The sequence below is a fragment of the Phalangium opilio genome, unplaced genomic scaffold (genome assembly GCF_054372755.1).
Source record: "Phalangium opilio isolate 3A_F unplaced genomic scaffold, DU_Popi_V2 ptg000329l_1, whole genome shotgun sequence".
In the NCBI taxonomy this organism is placed as follows: domain Eukaryota; kingdom Metazoa; phylum Arthropoda; class Arachnida; order Opiliones; family Phalangiidae; genus Phalangium; species Phalangium opilio.
Window position 1 is genome coordinate 7,939,877 of NW_028324226.1, and position 20,568 is coordinate 7,960,444.

Sequence of the window (20,568 nt, forward strand, 5' to 3'; positions counted from 1 at the left end):
TGTACGATTTCTTAACACATCAACACAAGGCTAACTGCTAACGCGACGCACTAGTGTAACAATGGACGGACACACACAGACAAAAACATAAGCTGCTTTTTAACTCTTTCCGTATTAATTTTGAGTTGAGAAACAAGATTATCTTTAATATTTAAATAAATATAATTATTTTTAATTATTTTAATCTTCAATAATTAACATTAATAATAGTTAAATCGTTTAAAATAAAGTTATACCTATTATCATCTTAAACTTTGCTAATATTGACGTTTAAAGTGAAGGGTACCCCTCTTGCCCGCTTTCTTCAAATTTTGGGGTATATATACGATTCGTTTCCATTATAATAGTAAGGAAAAAGCGCAATTGCGAAAACCTTTGGTGGCGATCCCACCTTAGGGAGGCTAGACGTTTCTCGTAACCCTAGCTGATCGCCGCGTATATCCTAAAACCAAACGATGATAATGGAGTAGAAGCCAATGAGACAGATTGGTGTCTATGTGGAATAGACGGAAGACCAGTAGATGGTGGTGTTAGAAGCCAGAATGTACAGACTGGTGTCCAAGTGGGATGGACAAAGACCAGAAGATGGTGGTGATTAGAAGCCAGTATGTACAGACTGGTGTCCATGTGGGATGGACGAAGATCAAACGATGGTGGTAATTAGAAGCCAGTAAGTACAGACTGGTGTCCGTGTGGGATGAACAAAGACCAGAAGATGGTGGTGTGAGAACTCAAGTAGAGGAGCCATTTCCGTGACTGTGAAAGCAGTTCGGAAATGGCGAACACGTTTGCTCCGATTTGTAAACTGCGAACGCGGTCACGTGGGGTCTGACAGACAGACACACAGACAGACACACAGACAGACACACAGACACGTTCAGTGTAAAACCTCTCCGTGACGTCATCGTCACTCGGAGAGGTAAAAATTATTGTACAATTATGATCTCTCTTACCGTATTAAAATTATGAAGATATACTTATTTTTAAAGTTTGTTAGTAATGTTTGGATTTCTAAGGATAAACCCAACACATTCGTTCAATGTTTCGCGATATACATGTGGTAACGTTCAAGATTTCACAACCGGTATCAAGGCCGTAACCAAGAGGAAGATGTATCGAGTGTCTAAGTTGTCTTCTGTCACCCTTCATAAGCTAGGAATAACAGAAATCCCTATCCAATATGAAGTTCTGGCTGCTAAATTTAGTTCTTTCAAGGCTTTAGATAGCAGCTGATTTCCACGGCTTTGTGGGTTTATTGTTACATAAGTAACATATTTGATATAAATACTCTAGTAGGTTGAATTAAAGTAGTAACGTCGGAACCAGTTGAAGTTCAGAGCGATTCAAGTGAAAATAATTATCATAACCATATGAGATTATAGTATGTACGGTCATTGCAAATGAAAACTGTTCATGTTAGCGAAAGTTCATTGATTATAACATAAAGTATACTTCATAGAAACTTTCACGCACCGTATATTATTAGAAACACCCGCTTCACTCTCAGAATAGCGTCGACGACCCCCAATGCGTATGATTACATTCAGGACCGTAGCACAAAGAACATGAGTGAATAGGCTCAATATAGTGGCCAGGAATTAACGTTTGGATCGCCACCATATAATACTATTTTCTACAAACCTCTGACCTCAATGAAAACTCTCCTCTGATTGGTTGGTTGGTTTAACGGTTCATAGAAGGGTCGTTTTCATCTCATTTTACATGGCGTCTATATACTTCAAAAGGCTGGGAACTGAGACGAAGTATACTTTTGGTTTTATATATGAACTTTTGATTTCAGTTTTGGTTCTTGATAGAAATATAAAGATGTCCTTTTCATAATGACTCCTCACATACTTCTAGTGACGGTATTACTTGTGGTTCAGATGGTTTGTAGTAGCGACTACGCAATGTCCTTGTCAATAGGCCTTTACTTGAAATCCGTATGTTGCCAGGGGAAAATGCAGGAATGAAGGGCGTTCCCCCTTCCCACGAATGGAGTTAATATAAATGCATATTCGCTTTCATTTCAATATCAAACCGCCTGAAATTTTTCCTATATATCAAGTTCAAACGGCGAAAGGAAACGATATTTCAATTTCAACCATGATGAATCCAGTAGTTTTCTGTAGCCTTGTCTTGCTGCTTCTTGGAGTCGTTTGTGAATGTGGTGATCAACTGACCGACCATCAGTTCCAAACTCTTCGAGAACTTCTCAAAACAGCCGGTTGTTGTAAGCTAAGCACTTAAATTATTAATAAACCTAGAAAATAGACATAAAGGTAAAATATTTACCTTTATATCGAAACAACCTTTAATGAAATGAAGTACTATCTTGAGACCTTTGACTCGCATGAGTCAACGTTATTTTTTCGCTATGTAACCCATGAAAGATATTAAGGGGGAACTAAGGGTATTTGCAGGGCCGGGAATAAGAAAAATTTCTTATAGGATATGTGTCCAGTGATACCGCCTTTGACTGGAAAATTTATAGGACATTGTCCACTGGAGTGCGGAAAAATTGTGTAGCGTCATCAAAACTTCGGGAAAATTTACTGGTCAACCGTCCAGTGATCCCCTTAGTTTTTAGAAAAGTTACGGGGCATTTTAAATTTTTATTGGACAATGTCCAGTGTCCTGTGCATATTTTCGGCTCTGGACCGATTGATTAACTCTCTTAGATTATTATAGCTTGCTGTTAGAGTTGTCTTGAAGTAGGTGCTATTTCACATCATTCATGGTGGTTTTTCTTCATGTATGTAGGTCAGGAAGCATTTCCTGACATGTACGAAGTTTTTGAAAAGTGTTACACCAAAGACAATCCCCAATCGGTAAGTAAACCTTGCAAGATTTTTCTAAAGATTATGTACAAGTATGGGAACATTTACTTCGGACTTCTCTCGATGCATAGGTGTTGAAAATTAGATATTTTAACCCGCTTACTGACTTGAATAAGATTTGTATCTATAATCTCAAAATAAAAACATATTCGATGTTAATAAACAGAAAGCTTTACCACCACCTCTTTGCAATAATGCATTAACGTTCTTTATGGTAATTTATCAACTTCATCATAGTACCAAAACGTTTCCAATAAAGTCGCTAACAGGGAAGAGGCCTCTTTTAGAAATAAAATAGAAAGAGCAATGGAAAGTCCTCCGTGAAGCTATAAATGATATATTTCTAATTCAATTTCGCATACACAATCATTACGCTCGCTGGATTAGATTTTATTTTCATAATAAACCCCTAAGTAAAATGTAAGTGATTGATACGTGATGACACACCATTCAATATTCAGATAAGCGCATGCCCTGGTTCGAAAAACTAATTTATTCTGAGTGTGATTAGCTTTGGAAATTAATTTTAATTTTCCTATTCTGAGCCCGCTCCCATTATTAGTTTTTCCATGCCCAACTTACCGAAGAACAGTTGGGCCCTAGTTAGCTTTAGCGCCACATGTAATATTGAAGTGATTCTGCATACATTTCTCTAAAAATTATGAAAGATTTTTAGAAAATTGTGAATAAAATATAATTTTAAATCACTCGGCTCAATAGTAATATAATTGATTGAATTTAACTACTAAAGTTATTAAATAAATCAGAAAAATAGTTTTTGTATGCTCGTATATCTCCATTAACCACATAAGTAAATCAAGATCAGACATTCCATCATGTTATCTGGACGCTCGACCAGAAAAGTTTTTAGGGTATTGTTTACTCTGATTTGTTATAAACATGATTTTTAGGCAGCAGAGTTTTACGACGACTGCAAACAATATTTTGAAGATAGATCGTTGGAAGGGCTTAAAGGAACATGTTATACTGTTTATGGCACCACCAATTTAGAGGTACGAATGAATGTTATAATTTAAATATAAAGACTCAACCGTAAGTATTTCCAAATGATGCCGAATATTCCTGAAAAGTTTAATTTGGTTAATAATGACAGAAGTATATAATACTTCTCTTCGAGAGAAGTGTACCACAAAACAGGGTAATTGTAACATGATTCTTCCCAACATCAGAGCATTTGGAGCAAGGTTACTAACCCGAATCACATACGCAATAAATATCCTAGTTCCCTCAGCATTACTCTATAAGCGCTTAATTATTTGCCTAAGCGCACTTATGGATTTTTGTCCCACGTCAAGAAATCAAGGTTTGTGGGTTGAATCCTGAGGATTTAGTACCATACATTTATAGAATTCACTCATCTGTAGTTTGATGAGCAGAAGAGCAAACAAATAGGGTAAACCTGGGAAGAATCATGTTACATAACTAAAGTATAAACCTCATTATTTTAGAGATGGTTTCACGTATAACAATAAAAGACAATCGTGAAAGCCATCTCCATGCAGAGAAAATTATGGTTAATTGTTTTAACAAGCTTTAGCGCCGTTATTGAAAATATTCAATAATAATTATCATGGCTAGAGATCTGCCGGTTCGGTAAAACGAGTGATATCGGAAGAGACATTGAGATGGAGCTGTGGTCTCTTGTTGCCTGTGCGCTACCATCATTGGCAAGGATGTCCTCCTATCTTCCTTAGCATTTAGGTTGATTACTAAGCTTTAGTTGCTTACAAATGAAAAGTGAAAATAAAAAAAAAAATAAAATAAAAACGACGCTACGCTCCAGCGCTTACCACGACCGAGCCTGCAAGGTATACTGATGGTGATTTACTCTTAGTCGCACACCTGCCTTTCGACTCGCTCTTCTTTTTTACGTTGAAAAACCTAACTCATACTTTAACTTTATAAATTTCCAATTTTAGATATTTTATATTATTTAAGATAATTAATATTTCTTGGCATTTTAATCATAGAATCAGAAATCACTTATGCAATGCATTTTTGATGCAAGAATTAAGAAAGATCCGTCTCAAACTTTGCAACAAATTTTCGACATAAATGTTGAAAACGCTAAGGTATAGGCCTGGCTAATAACTAATATCAGGAATACATACAGTTATTAAGAATCACAGTGCAGCCATTTTCTCAACTTATCTAGGCTAATTTTGAGGACAGTGTTAGACTGATCTTTATCTATGTCGAATTGCACCGAGCGAATAATCCATCTCTCTGCATTTTCCACCTAGCGAGCGCCTGATCAACCAATGAAATTACAGTTAGAATGACGTCAGAATTATGATAGTACTCATGCCCGGCCCAAAAAACACGCATACAAACTAACATGATTCATATTAGCTGTATACATTCCTGAATTTAAATTTACTATAATGTTACATCATTTCGTAACTGAAATTTTCTCTATGAAAATTATTTAGAAGTGTGCGCCAGCTTCTTAGCTTGCTAAACACCAGAAGATGAGTTTCACTTTCATATTATGTAGCTCTACTTAAAGAAATAAAGTTTCTTTAAAATTAACGATTCTATTTTTAATATTCCTTGTTAAAAAGTAATTAAGTTTTTAAACATCATGGTAAACCCTTAATTTTTGGGGAGTGTGGTGCACTTCTGTAAGCCAAGCTTCAGGGTGACAAAGTTAGAGGGAATACAACACATGTCGGCGATCTTACCCCTAGTGCTGCTCCGAGTCCGAGGGATTTGACTTGACCCCACTGCCCTACCCTTCAACTCAAGTTCTTCCCTAACTAAACATAGCATGTGAGCCGACTAATCGCATCCTTGCTGAGGACTCTTATGGGGATCCAAATTGCAATGAAGGAGAACTTTACATTATAGTTTAAATAATATCAAATTGTGTGAAGGGCGATGTAACTGTCTTCAAGTTCACCAAGAACTATTTCTAGGACGACACATTGCAAGTAAGTTCAAGTTTGCACAGGTCTTGAGTAAGGTAAGATGTAAACAGCCATAAATAAAGCTTTTACCGTGCAGCAAAGTGAAAAACAGAAACTTTTACACTTAATAACAACAGCAAGTAACCCGCCTGGGATATGTGCGCCAGAAAGGTTTGTGTAAAAGTAGTCAAGCGGGAACGGAAATATGACGCAAGATACCACATCAACCTGTCACCTGATTAGTTTCTTTTGAACAATGCCTTCTTTTGAAACAGGAAGTGATATCTAGTTTATTAGGGAGTAGATATAAATTCGCCACATTTCCAGCTTTATCTCCAGTGCAAACGTAGCTCCGGAATTAATCCCCGCCTCTAAATTACAACCAGCATCTCATTGGTTCTTGAAAACTCACGTCAGCGCGACGCGAATGACAATAATTACGAATTTTCCGACTGAGGAGAGGCGAAATAGCCCGGCCTCCTTTTATGTCCCTCCTTGTATTTTGATGGAGGGCGCGAATACTTAGGGATCTTATACCTTCTCCCTAATCAACTAGATATCTTTTCTTGGCCTATACCGGAGCCTCCGAAATGAACTAGGCCCATGCGTGTCGCGATGCGAGAATTTTTTTTAACCAATTTAGTTCGCCGTGGTTTTACGCTTGGGGGCGCTTATATTACCATAAAATAAACAAAGTTCAACCCCGTGACCCTGTCGACTGCTTAAGTATTTGGGCCAAGGTCGCGGATTGTAAGTATACGTTTTATTACTCTTACTGAATTATTTCAATTGAAATAATTTATTTTGTTGTCATCAATACAATCAAACCGAAAGATTCAATAAAAAGTGAATAGCCCCAAAAACATTTACGTTTATTTTAGGATGAAACATTTCTCTATCATAAAAATTTTATGACTGACCCCTAAAATATCAACGACAATTTAAGGAAGACCCCTGTCACAACGGTAATATAAGCGCCATCTCGTATACATATATGATGAAAATATTTTCCTTAACTTACTGGATATTTCCCCACATAAAATTTGACATGCATGGGCCTAGTTCATTTCGGAGGCTCCGCCTATACGAAACAATGCACCGCAGCGGTGCCACCACTTTTCCTAACGAAACTTTTGATTGCACCCCAATTTTAACCTAATTTGTACGTAGCGTTTTGCAATTTACAAAGGTACCGACTTAAATATACTTCATTAGTTTTTTATGATGTTTAGGAGTAAAGAGTATCAGATGGGTCATACTTATTTCTCAGCATTACTTAATTGTGGAACAGGTGCTAAATGTCCCACTTTGGAAACTATCAAGTACAGAATAACCATCATTCACAGCTAGTTATCATGCTTATATAGCTTTTGAAAGCGAATGAAAAATACGAAATAATTTATCGACATGTATATGATATGAAATTTGACTAAATCGCAATGAAATGGTTGGAAAATACAATACACTGTATAAAAACATTTATGCTAAATATTCGTTGAAACCGGGTGAAATTATCTGATAATTACAAGATAATTTAAAAAATTCTCCCCAGCAATTGCATTGTGATCATTAAGACAAAAACCAGGCTACAAAAACCGAAATGGTGAAATTGAGCACTATACAGGGTGTTTGTGAAAAGTCCATCAATAATGAAAGGGCGTATTTATTGGGCCATTTTGAGTCGAAAATGTTCTATGACATTTTGCCGTCCGAGCCACGGTTTTCGAGTTATGATCATAGATATATCAAAAGGGTAGATACACAATTCAATGGGAGGTCGACGCGGAAGGGGCAACGAGCAGACAGCCGCTATTTTCTGGGGGTAGCCGTATAAAACGCCATCTATCGATAACTTTAGAAACTAAATTAAGGGATGAGCTTAGAGTAGTGGCACTCTATGTTAACCCCCTATAGGGCATAATAAGTCAAAACCTCGGAGATGCCATTACTCCATTTTATACGAGCTAAGAGCGGAAAAACGTATTTTATAAATTTTACACCTGTAAAATCTTTTAAAAAACACTTGGAACTTGTATTTCTACTTACTTTCGAGGAAATACCACCGTTTTGTGAAGGTAAGAGTCTTTTTTTATACATTTATTAGTAATAAAAACATTTAAGGCGAGCTAAGCCTTGGTCATGGCCATAATGTAGATTTGCACTGTTGCACATAGAATGATAGAATGAAAGAGGCTGTGCGTTCGTGACTTGGAAAATTTTTTTTTAGGCTTTTCGAACATTTCTATGGCAAAATGAGGTAGGAGACTAATGACATATTTAGTGGATAATTTTGGAAGCAAGGTATCATTGATGAATTGGTTGTCTTTCACTATCATCAAGATTTCGATGTTATCGGGTGGCACAAATACTGCCAAAAAGCATACGGGTACGTTACACACGAAAAGCTGACCCTGAATCTGATGATAGACGTCTGAAGTTTTTCTCAGTTCCAGTTCATCCGTTTCTTCGTCAATGTAAAGGTGAAAGTTACCCGAAGCTACTTTTCCTCTGATAGTTTCTTTATTCTTGAAAATAGCGTAAGGGCATTTGATCTCCACTAAGTACAGCTGGTCCTCAACCAGTATAAGGCGATCAGGGCTGGCCCCAAGGAAGCAAAATTGTGGATTAACAATCAAACCCACAGAGGTGTGACACTGGGTATTGATGTGTTGCCTGAATATTCGAAAAAGCAGCGGGTTCATGCTTCAATCCATGATCAAAGGACAACGCTCCCATTTCTTCTAATGATTCAGATTGTTGCCCGAGAGTCAAATTACGGAGAGTCAGTTTAGGGATAATTTCATCGGTTACATTAATTTGATCTCCAAATTAGTATGGAATCGCGAACAGTTTGAGCGCTCTACGTAGTCTCTTTCCAGTGGTGGGAAAGAAATCTGATTTTGTAAAATGTTTTGAACAAATCCGTAATCTGGAGATATCAGCTGTTGTTATAGAATCAATCCACTTCTTTCTAGTGGCAGTCTCTTTCGGAAAGTTGTGGTAAGAAAGAAAACCTTCTTTACACCCACAGTTTGAACGCAGCAAACATGAGTTGAAGCCATGATTGTTACATAAATAAGTAAATAAAAACGTTTATGTTATATTTCGTTTAATGCCTTTAAATATAGAGACACACACTTAACAAAGTTTGTTTTGGTGGGCACCATTATCGACTCTTATTTTAAGAATATGTAACAGTTTAATGTCCGGATATTTAAATATCAGTACCTTAAAACGTTGCTAACGTTTTTTTAACATGATAAAATAACGTTTTTCAACGCTGAAAACGACGCTAATCACTAATCTGCCGCGTTTTACAAGACCAAGGCTTAGCTCGCCTTAAATGTTTTTATTACTAATAAATGTATAAAAAAAGACTCTTACCTTCAGAAAACGGTGGTATTTCCTCGAAAGTAAGTAGAAATACAAGTTCCAAGTGTTTTTTAAAAGATTTTACAGGTGTAAAATTTATAAAATACGTTTTTCCGCTCTTAGCTCGTATAAAATGGAGTAATGGCATCTCCGAGGGTTTGACTTATTATGCCCTATAGGGAGTTAACATAGAGTGCCACTACTCCTTATGATAGTTCCAATTTTGGCCGCTAATTTGTCCCCGATAGATGGCGTTTTATACGGCTACCCCCAGAAAATAGCGGCTGTCTGCTCGTTGCCCCTTCCGCGTTTTTTCGTTAAGCCTAAGCCAGCGAAGTGGATCTAGACCCTTTATAGTTTTACTATATCTATGGTTATGATTTGAATATTTTAGGGATGACCCCTTCATTAAATTAGCGCTGTCTTTCAATTTCTTAATTAAATTTAAGGGGTCATCCGTAAATTACTCCAATCATAACTTGAAAACAGTGGCCCGGACGGAAAAATGTCATAGAACATTTTCGACTCAAAATGGCCCAATAAATACGCCCTTTCATTATTGATGGACCTTTCACAAACACCCTGTATTAGATTTAAAACTTTTAATGAAAGGTAGCGTGTGCTGGCACGTGAAATAGCGCGCTATTTTTTTTGAAACCCATATAAAATCGTCAACTTAACTTAACACTACAAGAAATGAAATACTATACCTTTTCAGCCTTTGATAGTGCTGTTAAGCGGAGCCTCCGACATATCTAGGCCCGTGCGTGTAGATTTTTATGTGGGGAAATATCCAGTTTCATAGAGGAAATATTTTCACCCAATATGTATGGCGCTTTTATTACAGTTGCGAAGGGGGTCTTCCATAATTTGTCGTTGTTATTTTAGGGGCCAATTATAATCATTTTTAGGGACTATTTACTTTTTATTAAATCTTTTGGTTATATTGTGTGGACAACAAGATTAATTATGAGATTTTAACATTGTTGGTTTTTTAGTAAAACAAAACTTCTTGAAGTTGCTAATTCACATTTTTATTATACCATAAGAGGATTTTTTTACTCCTTTGTAACCTTTCATTTTTTAAACCTTAGCTTTTTGAACCTTTACTTCTTGGGCATGATTATTTAATAAAGGTCTTCGGAAATTTTCTAAAACATTTTTTACTATCCGCGACCTTGATTTCATCGCTCTACGGGTACGTCTATGCCTTGCCCTAATATTGTCGCAGTCGACGGGGTCACGAGACTGAAGATATTTTTATTTTACGATAGTAAAAGCGCCCCTAAGTGAGAAAATACGGCGAACTAAGTTAGTTAAAAAAAATATTCTCACTTCGCGATAGGCACGGGCCTAGATATCTCGGAGGCTCTGTGTAAAGTTAGGTTAGAAAAAAGTGTACTCCCTTGGTCGCGATACCTTGGGTCTAAATCGCGAAAAAATGTATTTGCCTCGTAATGTTAAGTTCCATAGAGATTAGCATTAAGAGTTCAGATTGATTATAAATAGAAAATACCTAATTTATATACGGGATTTCCTTGTATATTAATTTCATTATGCGTAACCTACAACCTTACTAATAAAAATTTAAAAGCTGTCAATATTTTTTACCCATTCTAACAAATAAACTGCGACTCTACTAGCGACGAACTAGTTGATTTTCAATTGAAGATTTAGTTAAACATTTATACATCTAATTGCAACCATAAATTAATAATTTTTTCATCCTAAAGCCATGTATTTATGTGAAAATCAATGTAAAACGTTCTGTATACATACCTTGTTGTTCACGTTTGATTGTTATAATATTTGGATTGTGTTCAAAGGTATTGCTTATTTCTTCCGAAATACAATCTTAACTATATTTTTAGCTAGAGGCTAGAGAATATCCGATAAGAAATTTATGGAAGATCAGTTTTTAAAAAAAATATTTACAAGACTTTTTATTAGACATAATCAAAACACAAAACAAAATAGAACGCGTTTAGTACAAAACTATTTACAAGTATTAAAATCATTGCGTTCTCTAAAAAATTAAAACTAAAAAGGAACCTGAATAAAATCTAATCCTAACGTTTTGCAGCGTAGAAGTTGGATTTGGCTTACCATAAGTAATAGTTTATCTATTATTACCTGTGAAGTGGTGATGGTTTTAGTGATAGTTTGAACGCTTTAAACGTATCCTTGGTAAGCGTGGTATGGAATGCTGTGAATTTATATCACACAATAATTAGGTAAGCTTTTCTCGAAACCAATCGATCGAAATGATTATGATCTTACTTTGAGCTTCCAGAGGCTGAGAATTCAGGAGAGCCGAGTGACGAATAGGAGGGTGAACCTTGGGATTCCAAGAAGGATGAATAGGCTGATCCTCGGGATCCAGGACCTCCAGAAAAGGAGGCACCAAGACCAGATGGAGATCCGTAGCTTCCTTCATCTCCCAAGCTGCTGTAAGCACCAAGACCGCCGGAACTGCTTCCACCGTATCCGCTGAGTCCAGAGCTGCTTCCGCCATATCCGCCAAGTCCAGAGCTACTTCCGCCAAGTCCGGAACTGCTTCCACCATATCCGCTTAAACCAGAACTTTCTCCGCTGCCGCCATAGCCGCTCAAACCAGAACTGCCACCAGAGCTGCTACCACCGTATCCACTTAAACCCGAGCTTCCGTAAGGGCTGGACGATTCTTCACTACCGCCTCTAAGACCGCTGTTTCCACCTCCGTAACTGCTCGAAGCAGCGTATTCTCCACCGGATTCACCACCACCATACCCTCCTAATCCACCGCTGCCACTAGGAGAACTTCCTGAGAATTGGTAATTGGAAAAGTCGACTCCGCCACCGTAGTTAGGTCGTCCGTAAGGACTAGAAGAGCGTTGCCCGAAAGCCAGTTGAGCCCCGATGAGAGTTGCTAATATTAAAAAATTCATTCTGTAAAAGAACAAACAAAAAATTAAAATTAGATACGTTTACTAACTGTTATGGAAAATACTCTCAGAGCGAATTTTTACGAGCTTTCAGTAGAAGCTTAACTTTGCTAGGTCCTATACATTTATCATATTCTCAATGCACCATATGCAATTATCTAAGCTAATACTAATTTGTGAAACCTCAAAATCTTTTAATGCAAGTGCTACATTATTGAATAATGGTAAAATAATGAGGAATCCCCAATTCTATCTTGGTTTCACGGCCTAATGTGAATTAAAATAAGTGTATCCATGGTGGCACAAAATTCTCTTGGGTTTGCGAAGGCACCATTCCACGTCGTTTAGTTTAATCATGTACGACTGTAGGGTCTTCACGTAACACACTCAAATCCTTCGAATCTCCGCCACTAGACGACTATCTCTCCATACATATGACATCTAATCAAATTCTAATTTCGCTAATATCTACCCATCAGTCATAGAAAACAAGCTAGATTGAAAGAAAGAACCGAGATCTTACTTGATTTAATATTGGTGTCGAGCTCGGATGAGATGTTGAATTGAAATGAATGAATAAGGGAAATATATCCCCTTTTTATATTAGAGGCAAAATGCCTCGTATATCCGATTCCCCGAGTTTGCGGTACCGTAAGGTATATGGTGTTGTTTCTCTTTTTTTCTTTTTTTTTTTCTAAGAAAAAGTGAATTTTTTCTCCTCATATTCTGGCGGGCGAACTGGTTCAGTGCGAAGCAATATTGGAGCGTCCTACATGCCGTGGTTCCTGAATAATCAGTTGGGCTACTTTTTGATTATTTTTTTAAAATTGGATCCACGACGGAGGAAAACTGTTTTTAGTATCATTCCGACCCTCCCCATCTTTCTATGAAAATCATGATTCTATTATCGTTTGCAAAGACTGCTTTTCAAGGTGCTCGACCCTAATCGTAAAAGTTTTATAAAAAAAATGCACACGTGTTTGTTGTACACGTAATAGCACTTCAGAATGGATAGGTAGTAACTTAAAAATACAGATTTTTGGGCTGCACTTTCACCACGGAAGTGCTGCTGGAAATGTTCCCGCTCTGGTGAAAGTTTATTTCTTGCTTCTTGACGTGAGGAAATTCTTGTGGATATTACAATCGTACAATGCGAACGTATTCAGGGATTTTGTTTAGTTATGTTGACTTATGTCTTTTTTTTTTCGTAAAGAATTTCAGAAGATTTTAAATTAATATTCTCAAATTTTCTAAACCCATTTAAATCGATGTCCCTGAATTTGCATTAGAGATGTAAAAGTCTTCCGGGTTTTATTATGCAGTGTAATAATCCGAACTGGTCATTAGGGGTTTAGTGTTTGTGTTATAAAATCATTGGTTGTTTATTTAGAAGTTAAAATTTTCGACATTTCATGTGATCTTTGCAGAATGAAGACTATTTCACTCTTACTACCAAAAATATTAGATAGGATATAGGAAACCAGTGTACTAAATATTAGTGAAATTGGTTTGAAACGCATGGTTTTTTTTTAGATTTCTGACCATCATTTTTTCAAGATGACTGGGCGTTGATAATCATTCAGCCAGTCTGTCAGTCAGTCACGACTTCTTATATGGATACAAGCATAAGTTTATAAGATATGCTCCATAAGTATAACACTTCGTAACGCTAGAGCCTTAATTAGAGCTAGTTTGAGAACGACGCGAGAATTGACAGTCAATCTTCCTATTTAGTCTGTCTATGCCTTTGACATCGTCTCACCATGCATCGCTTTACGAGAATCGCTGACGTTTCACCTACGTCTCTTCATGACAAGGTCTCAGTAACTCATGGAACATAACTTATAAACTTATGATAGATTCGAGTTTGTGTTGTTCTTTTGCTAGATCAAAAATACGAGTGAAAACCTAGTAAGAGGTTGAACTTCCCGTTCAAACATCTTCCTTTGATACAAAATTTATGAAATTATATGCTAAGTAGCGTTAGTGACGCAATTTCCTTTAATAATATCTGTAAAGAATTATATTCATTGAAGTTCAAATTTGCATAATTACATGAGTAATTATGTTAATAACAGCTTATCCTCCATCGCTTTATTTTTTGCAATGAAAGCATTATAACGTAAGCTTGCATCGAATGCGTTATTTGTTCTAGGCCTAGTACATAAATATTTGGTAAAAAATTGAGATACATCCTTTTTAAAATTCTGACCGTTACACAACTTTACATGGCAGTGAAAAAAATTCGATGATGACCGGTTTCTTACTGAAGGTGATGTGTATATTTTTAGTAGTTAAGTAGGTCTGACTTGAAATTGCCCCAGATATTTGGGTTATAAAACGAATGTGGCAGTTTTCTTTTTCCCATAACAAATCCAGCTTAAATTTCACTTACTAGAGGCTGCCCTAAAGGCTATTACCGTTTATGGGAAAGAGGGGGATGAAATTAAGATTAGATATGCCGATGATTGTTGTATTATAAGCTATTCTTTTGGTTTTATTCCGTCATTTTACTTTTTATATCATTCTTTTTTTTTCAGTCTCGTGTCTGGCCTAGTCTGACATCCGCTTTAAATTTCTATTTTAATTTTAAAGCAACACTCTGCCATAGGACAACTAACTCAATGGAGTTTCAGGTATATATTCAACTGCGTAGGCGCATAACAGCATAAAAGTTTCTTTTTGTCTTGGAGTTTCTTTTACTTCCAATAATTAATATGCGGAACTGTCAAGACTTCATCATGTAGGACTAATTTTACAGTTACAAATATAACATTTTTTAAAGATTTCGAAGAAGGACATTACAGAATGTAGTTTTGCTATACTTAATGAAAAATTGGTAATTCAAATAAATGAGAGACATCGAAAGCTGACGTGTGAACAGTCGAAATAGTATAAAGGCTTCCACGCGACCATACAAAGGGTGATAGAAGAAGGATGACACTTTACATCCTCTTAATACTTAAGTTATGTAACATGATTTCTTCCCAGGCTCACCATTTTCATTACCTCTCCTGCTCATCAAACTTCAGATGGGCTTCGCACCGTGGAGTGAATTCTATAACTCTTTGGTACAATTCCCCAGAAATCAAGCCACAAACCTCGTCTTGACGTGGGACAAAAATCCACTAGCACCTCGGCAAATAGTTAAGCGCTAATAGAGTAATGATGAGGGAACTATTTATCGCGTATGTGATTCGGTTTAGTCACCTTGCTCCAAATGTTCTCATGTTGGGAAGAATCATGTTTCAATTACCCTGCTTTGTGATACACTTCTCTCGAAGAAAAGTATTATATACTGCTAGTGACAGTGACCATCTCGGAGTTCCCAATTTGGCAAACATTTGAAGGGCTCTTGGCTACCTGAAAACTAAGCAAACATATTCTAAGAGAATAAGTTATGATAAACGATAGTGCATCAATTTTTATTTCAACGAATTCGAACCATCTTAACTTTTAACTAGTAACGAGGGGTTCTAGAAAAACTGCTGATAAAAAGTAAAGAATGCTTTAATATTCATCTTCAATTGACCTTAAACAGCTTTGCACGGTTTGCAAATTAATAAAACTCTCCAGAGCAGAAACACCGACATTGCCACCTCTAGAACACTTTTCATGGCTCTCGGCCTTTAGGAACTTGAAAAAATTGGCTTGAGTGGCTTTTAAAACATATCCACTTGTGGTTACACGTATAGGAAATTACAGATCTCGCATAGCGGTCTCTGTCTTGATCTACAGCCTGATAAAGACAGTGGCTCTGTGCTTCAAAAGAGAAAATTATTGTAATTGCTGCGTGTTAACCCTGACATTAAAAAAAGCACTTTTACTTTTATGTGAAACTTGGTCACTTTTAGTATAATTGGTTCTGAACTGAAACTAAGTCCCCATATTAAGTTGAAAAACAAAAGAATTAAGAGAACTGATTTAATTTCAAATCGTGGTTGCCATGGAAATAAACAAGCAAAGCAGAGTCTCACTTAAAATTACCTCCTCTAGATTGATGAAGCTATTGTTTAGGTGTTGATGAATAAATGCTTGCAAGTACCATTTAAATAATTTTTTATCCTTAAATATTAATCAAAAGCTTAGAGGTGGATTAATTTTAAATATTCCTCAATTTAGATTTCGCCCAAGGCTGTTCGTCACCAGCTATTCTTGGAAAATGTTTACCCGAAAATTGATTGGGCGTGTGTTGTCAATAGTCAATAAACATTTAGTTCAAGAAATTTATACCTTAAGGAAATTATTATGGAAATTTTTAATTTGTATATGGGAAATCGATTTCATTAGTTTCTGCAAGGAACATGTATACTAGTGTCACGAAAATAATCTTAGCTTCTTTTTACCAATTTTTTTTGTAAATCTTGAAGCATTAAAATAAAATTCCTCATACCGATTATGCATGTTTACTTGTAACTTCTACAGAGCTATTAAATCTATTTCTGGGCCTCTAGAGGTTTGACAGAGAGTAATTGTTTCGCAAGGGATTGTGTTTAAAGCACTTTTTTAGGACTGAATAGCAAAACCTTTCAACTTGTATTATATTAAGCTTTTTTTTAAAAAACTTGATCAAAACTTGATCTACTTTGATAATAAAAATTTACCTTAATGAAAAACGTTTAGTATACCATTTGTTTTGAACTATATTCGGAATTATTTCTAAAAACACCCAAGTAGATTATACTATTAAAATATAATACCTATGCCGACCATTATAAATTTTCTATTAATACTCCCATGCATCCGGAACTATCCTGCCGCAACGTCTCAAAAAAATTCACTCTGATAAGGTAACAAAACAGCACGTTCTGCACTTAATTTTACTCTACATGTACTAAGCCTTAATGTATCGTTGACAACCTTATGATTACTTTTTTATCAAAAATTTTACTTTAGAAACTGGCAGATTTAACGTGATGAAGTTCATAGTAGTTACGACTAAGAATTTTCATCATAAACTCAATTTTAAAGATAAAATCCCCTTTGACGTGTTAATTTTACTGCATTACAATTTATGTCAGATTTCATATATATTCACCAGCTTACATGACTAAAATTACCTATCAAGTCCTAAATTGAGCAAACAAAGAATGTTATTTAAATGTAGGTTTAAATATTAGCACAAAAATACATTAAACTAGATCTAAAAGGTTTTTTTTAGTCTGTTTTAATTTTGAGTGATTGAATTCGACCAAATTTTATGTTAGCTTACTGCTGTTAGTCCAAGTTTATTGACCGTTCAACTTGTGGAACACGAAACAAATTTTAAATAATTAACTAATGGATATATGGTAAAATCGGAATAATTTTCATTAAAATAACCCCACTGTTAATGTTAATTTGAAATATTATTTTTTTTTTTCATTTATCGGTGAAATTTATAACTTCCCATTTTGGTTTCATTGACTTTCCCCCATAAATGTAAAATACATTATATCCCGGAAAATAAAGGGAATACACCGAAGCTATATCGTTTGATAGCACTTTGAAATGAGGATGAACGAGAATTATTTACGTTAAAATTTAATGGAAACATTTTTATGCCGTTATTTGCATCTTAAAATTATCGGGTTAATTTTATGGCTTAGAAAGAAGGAAGTTTTTCTCCCTCGCCGTCACGCAGTCCAGATTCATTTTTAACTTTTTCCAAACACGAAAAGAGTCTAAATTTGGGAAAAAAATTAATAATTAAATACTTTTATTTTTTTTCGTATAAATAACCTGTTTTTGAAGTCCCGGCAGATCGTTGTATGTTATTTTTTTTCTGTAAATAATTCCTTGGATGTGCCAGTGAACCCGAAAAGTAATATTGGATTATCTTAAACGATTAAAAATTAAAAAAAAATCACTTTCCTTATTTGGAAAGAGGTGTAAACTAAATGAAAATATTGAAAGTTACGCTTATCATGATTAAATACGGATTGTATCCTCTTTGTTGACATATCTTAAATAGCAACTCAATATGTCTCATTTGTGTTGTCAATTTTTATTTATAGAAATAATTTAGGGCGTGTCTTTGCAAGTAGACCTTTTTATTTTTCACTGATTGTGGCACGATGCTACCCCATTGGAACAAAACTTCTCTCATAATAGAATATTGTTGGACAAGTATCTTCTTTAATAAACACACTTTCAACAAAGGTTTGTTCAAATACTGGACGCTTTCCAAATGAAATTGGATTAAACTCTACATTTTGGTTCGAAATTGGTCATTTCATTGAATAAAATGTCAATAACTATTGCAGTTTGCTTTTAGAGCAGATACTTTCGCAATGTCGCTTAGAAATAAATCGACCCCTAACCTTTCTACTAACGTTCCACCACGCTGAAACTAATTTTGCAGCATATACGATGCAGAGAAAAAAACGAAATTATTCCTAGTGTAGAACTTTGAAAATTCCTCATTTACTTCTCGAGCACTGAACGTGATTTTGGTTTTGTAATCTACCTTATAACTTATCATTCACTTGCATTCCATTTATAGACTAAATAACAAGTAAACACTAGGTCCACACGGTTATCTAGTAACGTAGTTTAACCTTTGCTCTGGAATTCTCTTTAAAATCTGAGAAAACGTGAATTATTAAATCTGACAAAAGACTGAATTTAGCTAATCTCGACCATGATCGTGACCTTGCTATTTATATCGTTCAAGCTGTAATCTAATCTTACTTATCAAAAGTGAGAGGCTATTCAGTCACGTCAGACTATTATACGAAGCTGTTTTTTTAAAATGGGTCAGTGGAACAAACGTTAGAAATCTGACGCTTTCTTACTTTATTTCGAAATTTGGAGTAAAATTCATCTTGCTTATACAACCCACGCTCGCTGCCTCTGGGGGAAAGTTTAAGGGAAAAAAAATAAATGGTTTCTCTTAATTAGATTTTTCAAGATCAAAAGGATTAATGACGTTTTAGTTTTCATTACCTTATCAAATATTTTAATCTATTGTAAAAGTAGTCTCTTATGACCAGCACACATTTTTTCTGAGCTGAAGAACAGCGCTTGCCTTGAGATCCTCTATAGACCATTTCGATGTAACTAGGAGGGAAAGACACGGGGGCAAAACTTTGCCTTTCATCTCGCTTTTTGGCGCCTGCGCTGTAGTCTTTTTGTATCATGAGTGTAGCGTTGCTAGGGTTTGAAATTTGGGGGGCTTAATCTGGACAAACTATTTGAAAGTTGTTATAGGAAAATAAAAACAAAATTTTGCATAATTGGTTCATTGGAACATGTAACTATCCGAAAATTTGTGTCAACGTGAAGTTATTCGTACTTTAAAAATATACACACTTTTATTGCTAAAGAGTACGGAACCGAGTTATTGACTATGAGACAATTGTGGATGAAAGAATTTCACCCGTCTCAACTTTTGTTTTCGTTTGCTTTTAGTTTTATATTGAAATTCATCTCTACAAAGATAAAACTTAACGAACTTATCATTATAATTTTTATAAACTACTCTGCTACAGAATTTTAGAGGGCTACGAGCACTTTTGGTAGGGTTTACAGATTATTTTGAGGAGGCTAACTTTGTAATTTAGCGACGCCACTATGAGTTCGAGCAGAGACGGCAATGTATCAACCCCCTGAATGTCCCAATACTAAGGGTTGTCTACCCCCTTTTTTACAACGAAAAGGTCTATTAGAAATGCAGCTAGGTTTAATAATGATAATAATCTAAGCTTTGCCTATGAAGGGATTTCCACACTAAGCCTGTGGCTTGTTTACAACGCATAGAGGGGTGGTGGCTAGACCCTATGCCACAGCTAACCGACAGCGCCCTATACTAACTATTACCGTTAGCCTCTGCAAGTTTTGATGGAAAGGAGAAACCGGGTTAGACCGCGGAGGAAAACACTTAACAAGCGGAGAGAGAACTTGCAAACTTTACGCAGAAGGATTTGTGTAAAACGACTGTTTTTTAAAATTATTACTTTCTTACCCATGTCGACGTGAGAAATATGTGTCATGAACCATGAATGCTCCATAATTCGACAATTGATTAATTGGCTATTTTGATAGTCCAATTCTCAAAATAGCAACACTTATTTGATAAATTATCCTATCAATCATGTGCTTGTTAAAGAGAATAGAAGACATTTTTTGGGGTGAAAACGAGCATGACGGAAATGTCCCGGGTTGTATTTGTAAAGTTTAAGGATTTGGTAGGTTATAGTATGGTCTTTTACGGATGATTGTTTTCCTCTCATATTATTTTACCACCATAGACCTAGATGTTTTGTCCTTCATCTTAAACTTTTATAACGTAACAATTGTAGGTATAAATTATAAATAACTTAAAAATATTATTGCCATTACGATTTGTAACCTTTGTATATTCTATATATAAAATTAATACTTCATCTAAGAGAAGCTTAGCCTAAAAGGTGTGATTTTTTGTCCTTTTAACATTATGGAAGGGCCTGCCAAGTCAAGTGAATAATCTCATGAGCTTTTTGTATGAATAGTAAACTCTTTCATTCATTCATTTGTATGACA

The 20,568-nt window shown here is 35.6% G+C and overlaps 4 protein-coding genes across 7 annotated transcripts; 1 reads left to right on the top strand and 3 right to left on the bottom strand.

The window, feature by feature from the left end:
- Positions 1–1,901: 1,901 nt before the first annotated feature.
- LOC149610648 (uncharacterized) lies at positions 1,902–5,393 on the top strand. 3 transcript variants are annotated; one of them, XR_016376607.1, is made up of 6 exons: positions 1,902–2,233; positions 2,764–2,831; positions 3,752–3,853; positions 4,440–4,669; positions 4,832–4,933; positions 5,294–5,393. XR_016376607.1 is itself a non-coding variant. In XM_089859048.1 (5 exons), the coding sequence occupies exons 1-5, from the start codon at positions 2,011–2,013 to the stop codon at positions 5,312–5,314; spliced, it is 516 nt and encodes a 171-aa protein (XP_089715174.1). In that variant the 5' UTR covers positions 1,902–2,010; the 3' UTR covers positions 5,315–5,393. The 3 variants fall into 3 exon arrangements, 2 of the variants coding, with proteins under 2 accessions (XP_089715174.1, XP_089715175.1); XM_089859048.1 differs by lacking the exon at positions 4,440–4,669; XM_089859049.1 differs by lacking the exons at positions 4,832–4,933; positions 5,294–5,393 and having other exon boundaries at positions 4,440–4,810.
- Positions 5,394–7,029: 1,636 nt separating this feature from the next.
- Positions 7,030–9,148, bottom strand: LOC149610649 (uncharacterized). The gene is made up of 3 exons (XM_089859559.1): positions 8,999–9,148; positions 7,941–8,787; positions 7,030–7,085 (listed from the first exon to the last, which is right to left on the bottom strand). Exons 2-3 carry the CDS (start codon positions 8,470–8,472, stop codon positions 7,030–7,032), a joined length of 588 nt encoding a protein of 195 aa, XP_089715685.1. The 5' UTR covers positions 8,473–8,787; positions 8,999–9,148.
- Positions 9,149–11,035: 1,887 nt separating this feature from the next.
- On the bottom strand, positions 11,036–12,071 carry LOC149610650 (uncharacterized). The gene is made up of 2 exons (XM_089859291.1): positions 11,423–12,071; positions 11,036–11,348 (listed from the first exon to the last, which is right to left on the bottom strand). Exons 1-2 carry the CDS (start codon positions 12,067–12,069, stop codon positions 11,315–11,317), a joined length of 681 nt encoding a protein of 226 aa, XP_089715417.1. The 5' UTR covers positions 12,070–12,071; the 3' UTR covers positions 11,036–11,314.
- A 5,502-nt stretch (positions 12,072–17,573) lies between these two features.
- On the bottom strand, positions 17,574–20,469 carry LOC149610651 (uncharacterized). Of its 2 annotated transcripts, XM_089858893.1 has the most exons (5): positions 20,012–20,469; positions 18,994–19,107; positions 18,843–18,900; positions 17,788–17,884; positions 17,574–17,729 (listed from the first exon to the last, which is right to left on the bottom strand). In XM_089858893.1, exons 1-5 carry the CDS (start codon positions 20,044–20,046, stop codon positions 17,644–17,646), a joined length of 390 nt encoding a protein of 129 aa, XP_089715019.1. In that variant the 5' UTR covers positions 20,047–20,469; the 3' UTR covers positions 17,574–17,643. The 2 variants fall into 2 exon arrangements, with proteins under 2 accessions (XP_089715019.1, XP_089715018.1); XM_089858892.1 differs by having other exon boundaries at positions 18,994–20,469.
- Between the last annotated feature and the right edge of the window lie 99 nt (positions 20,470–20,568).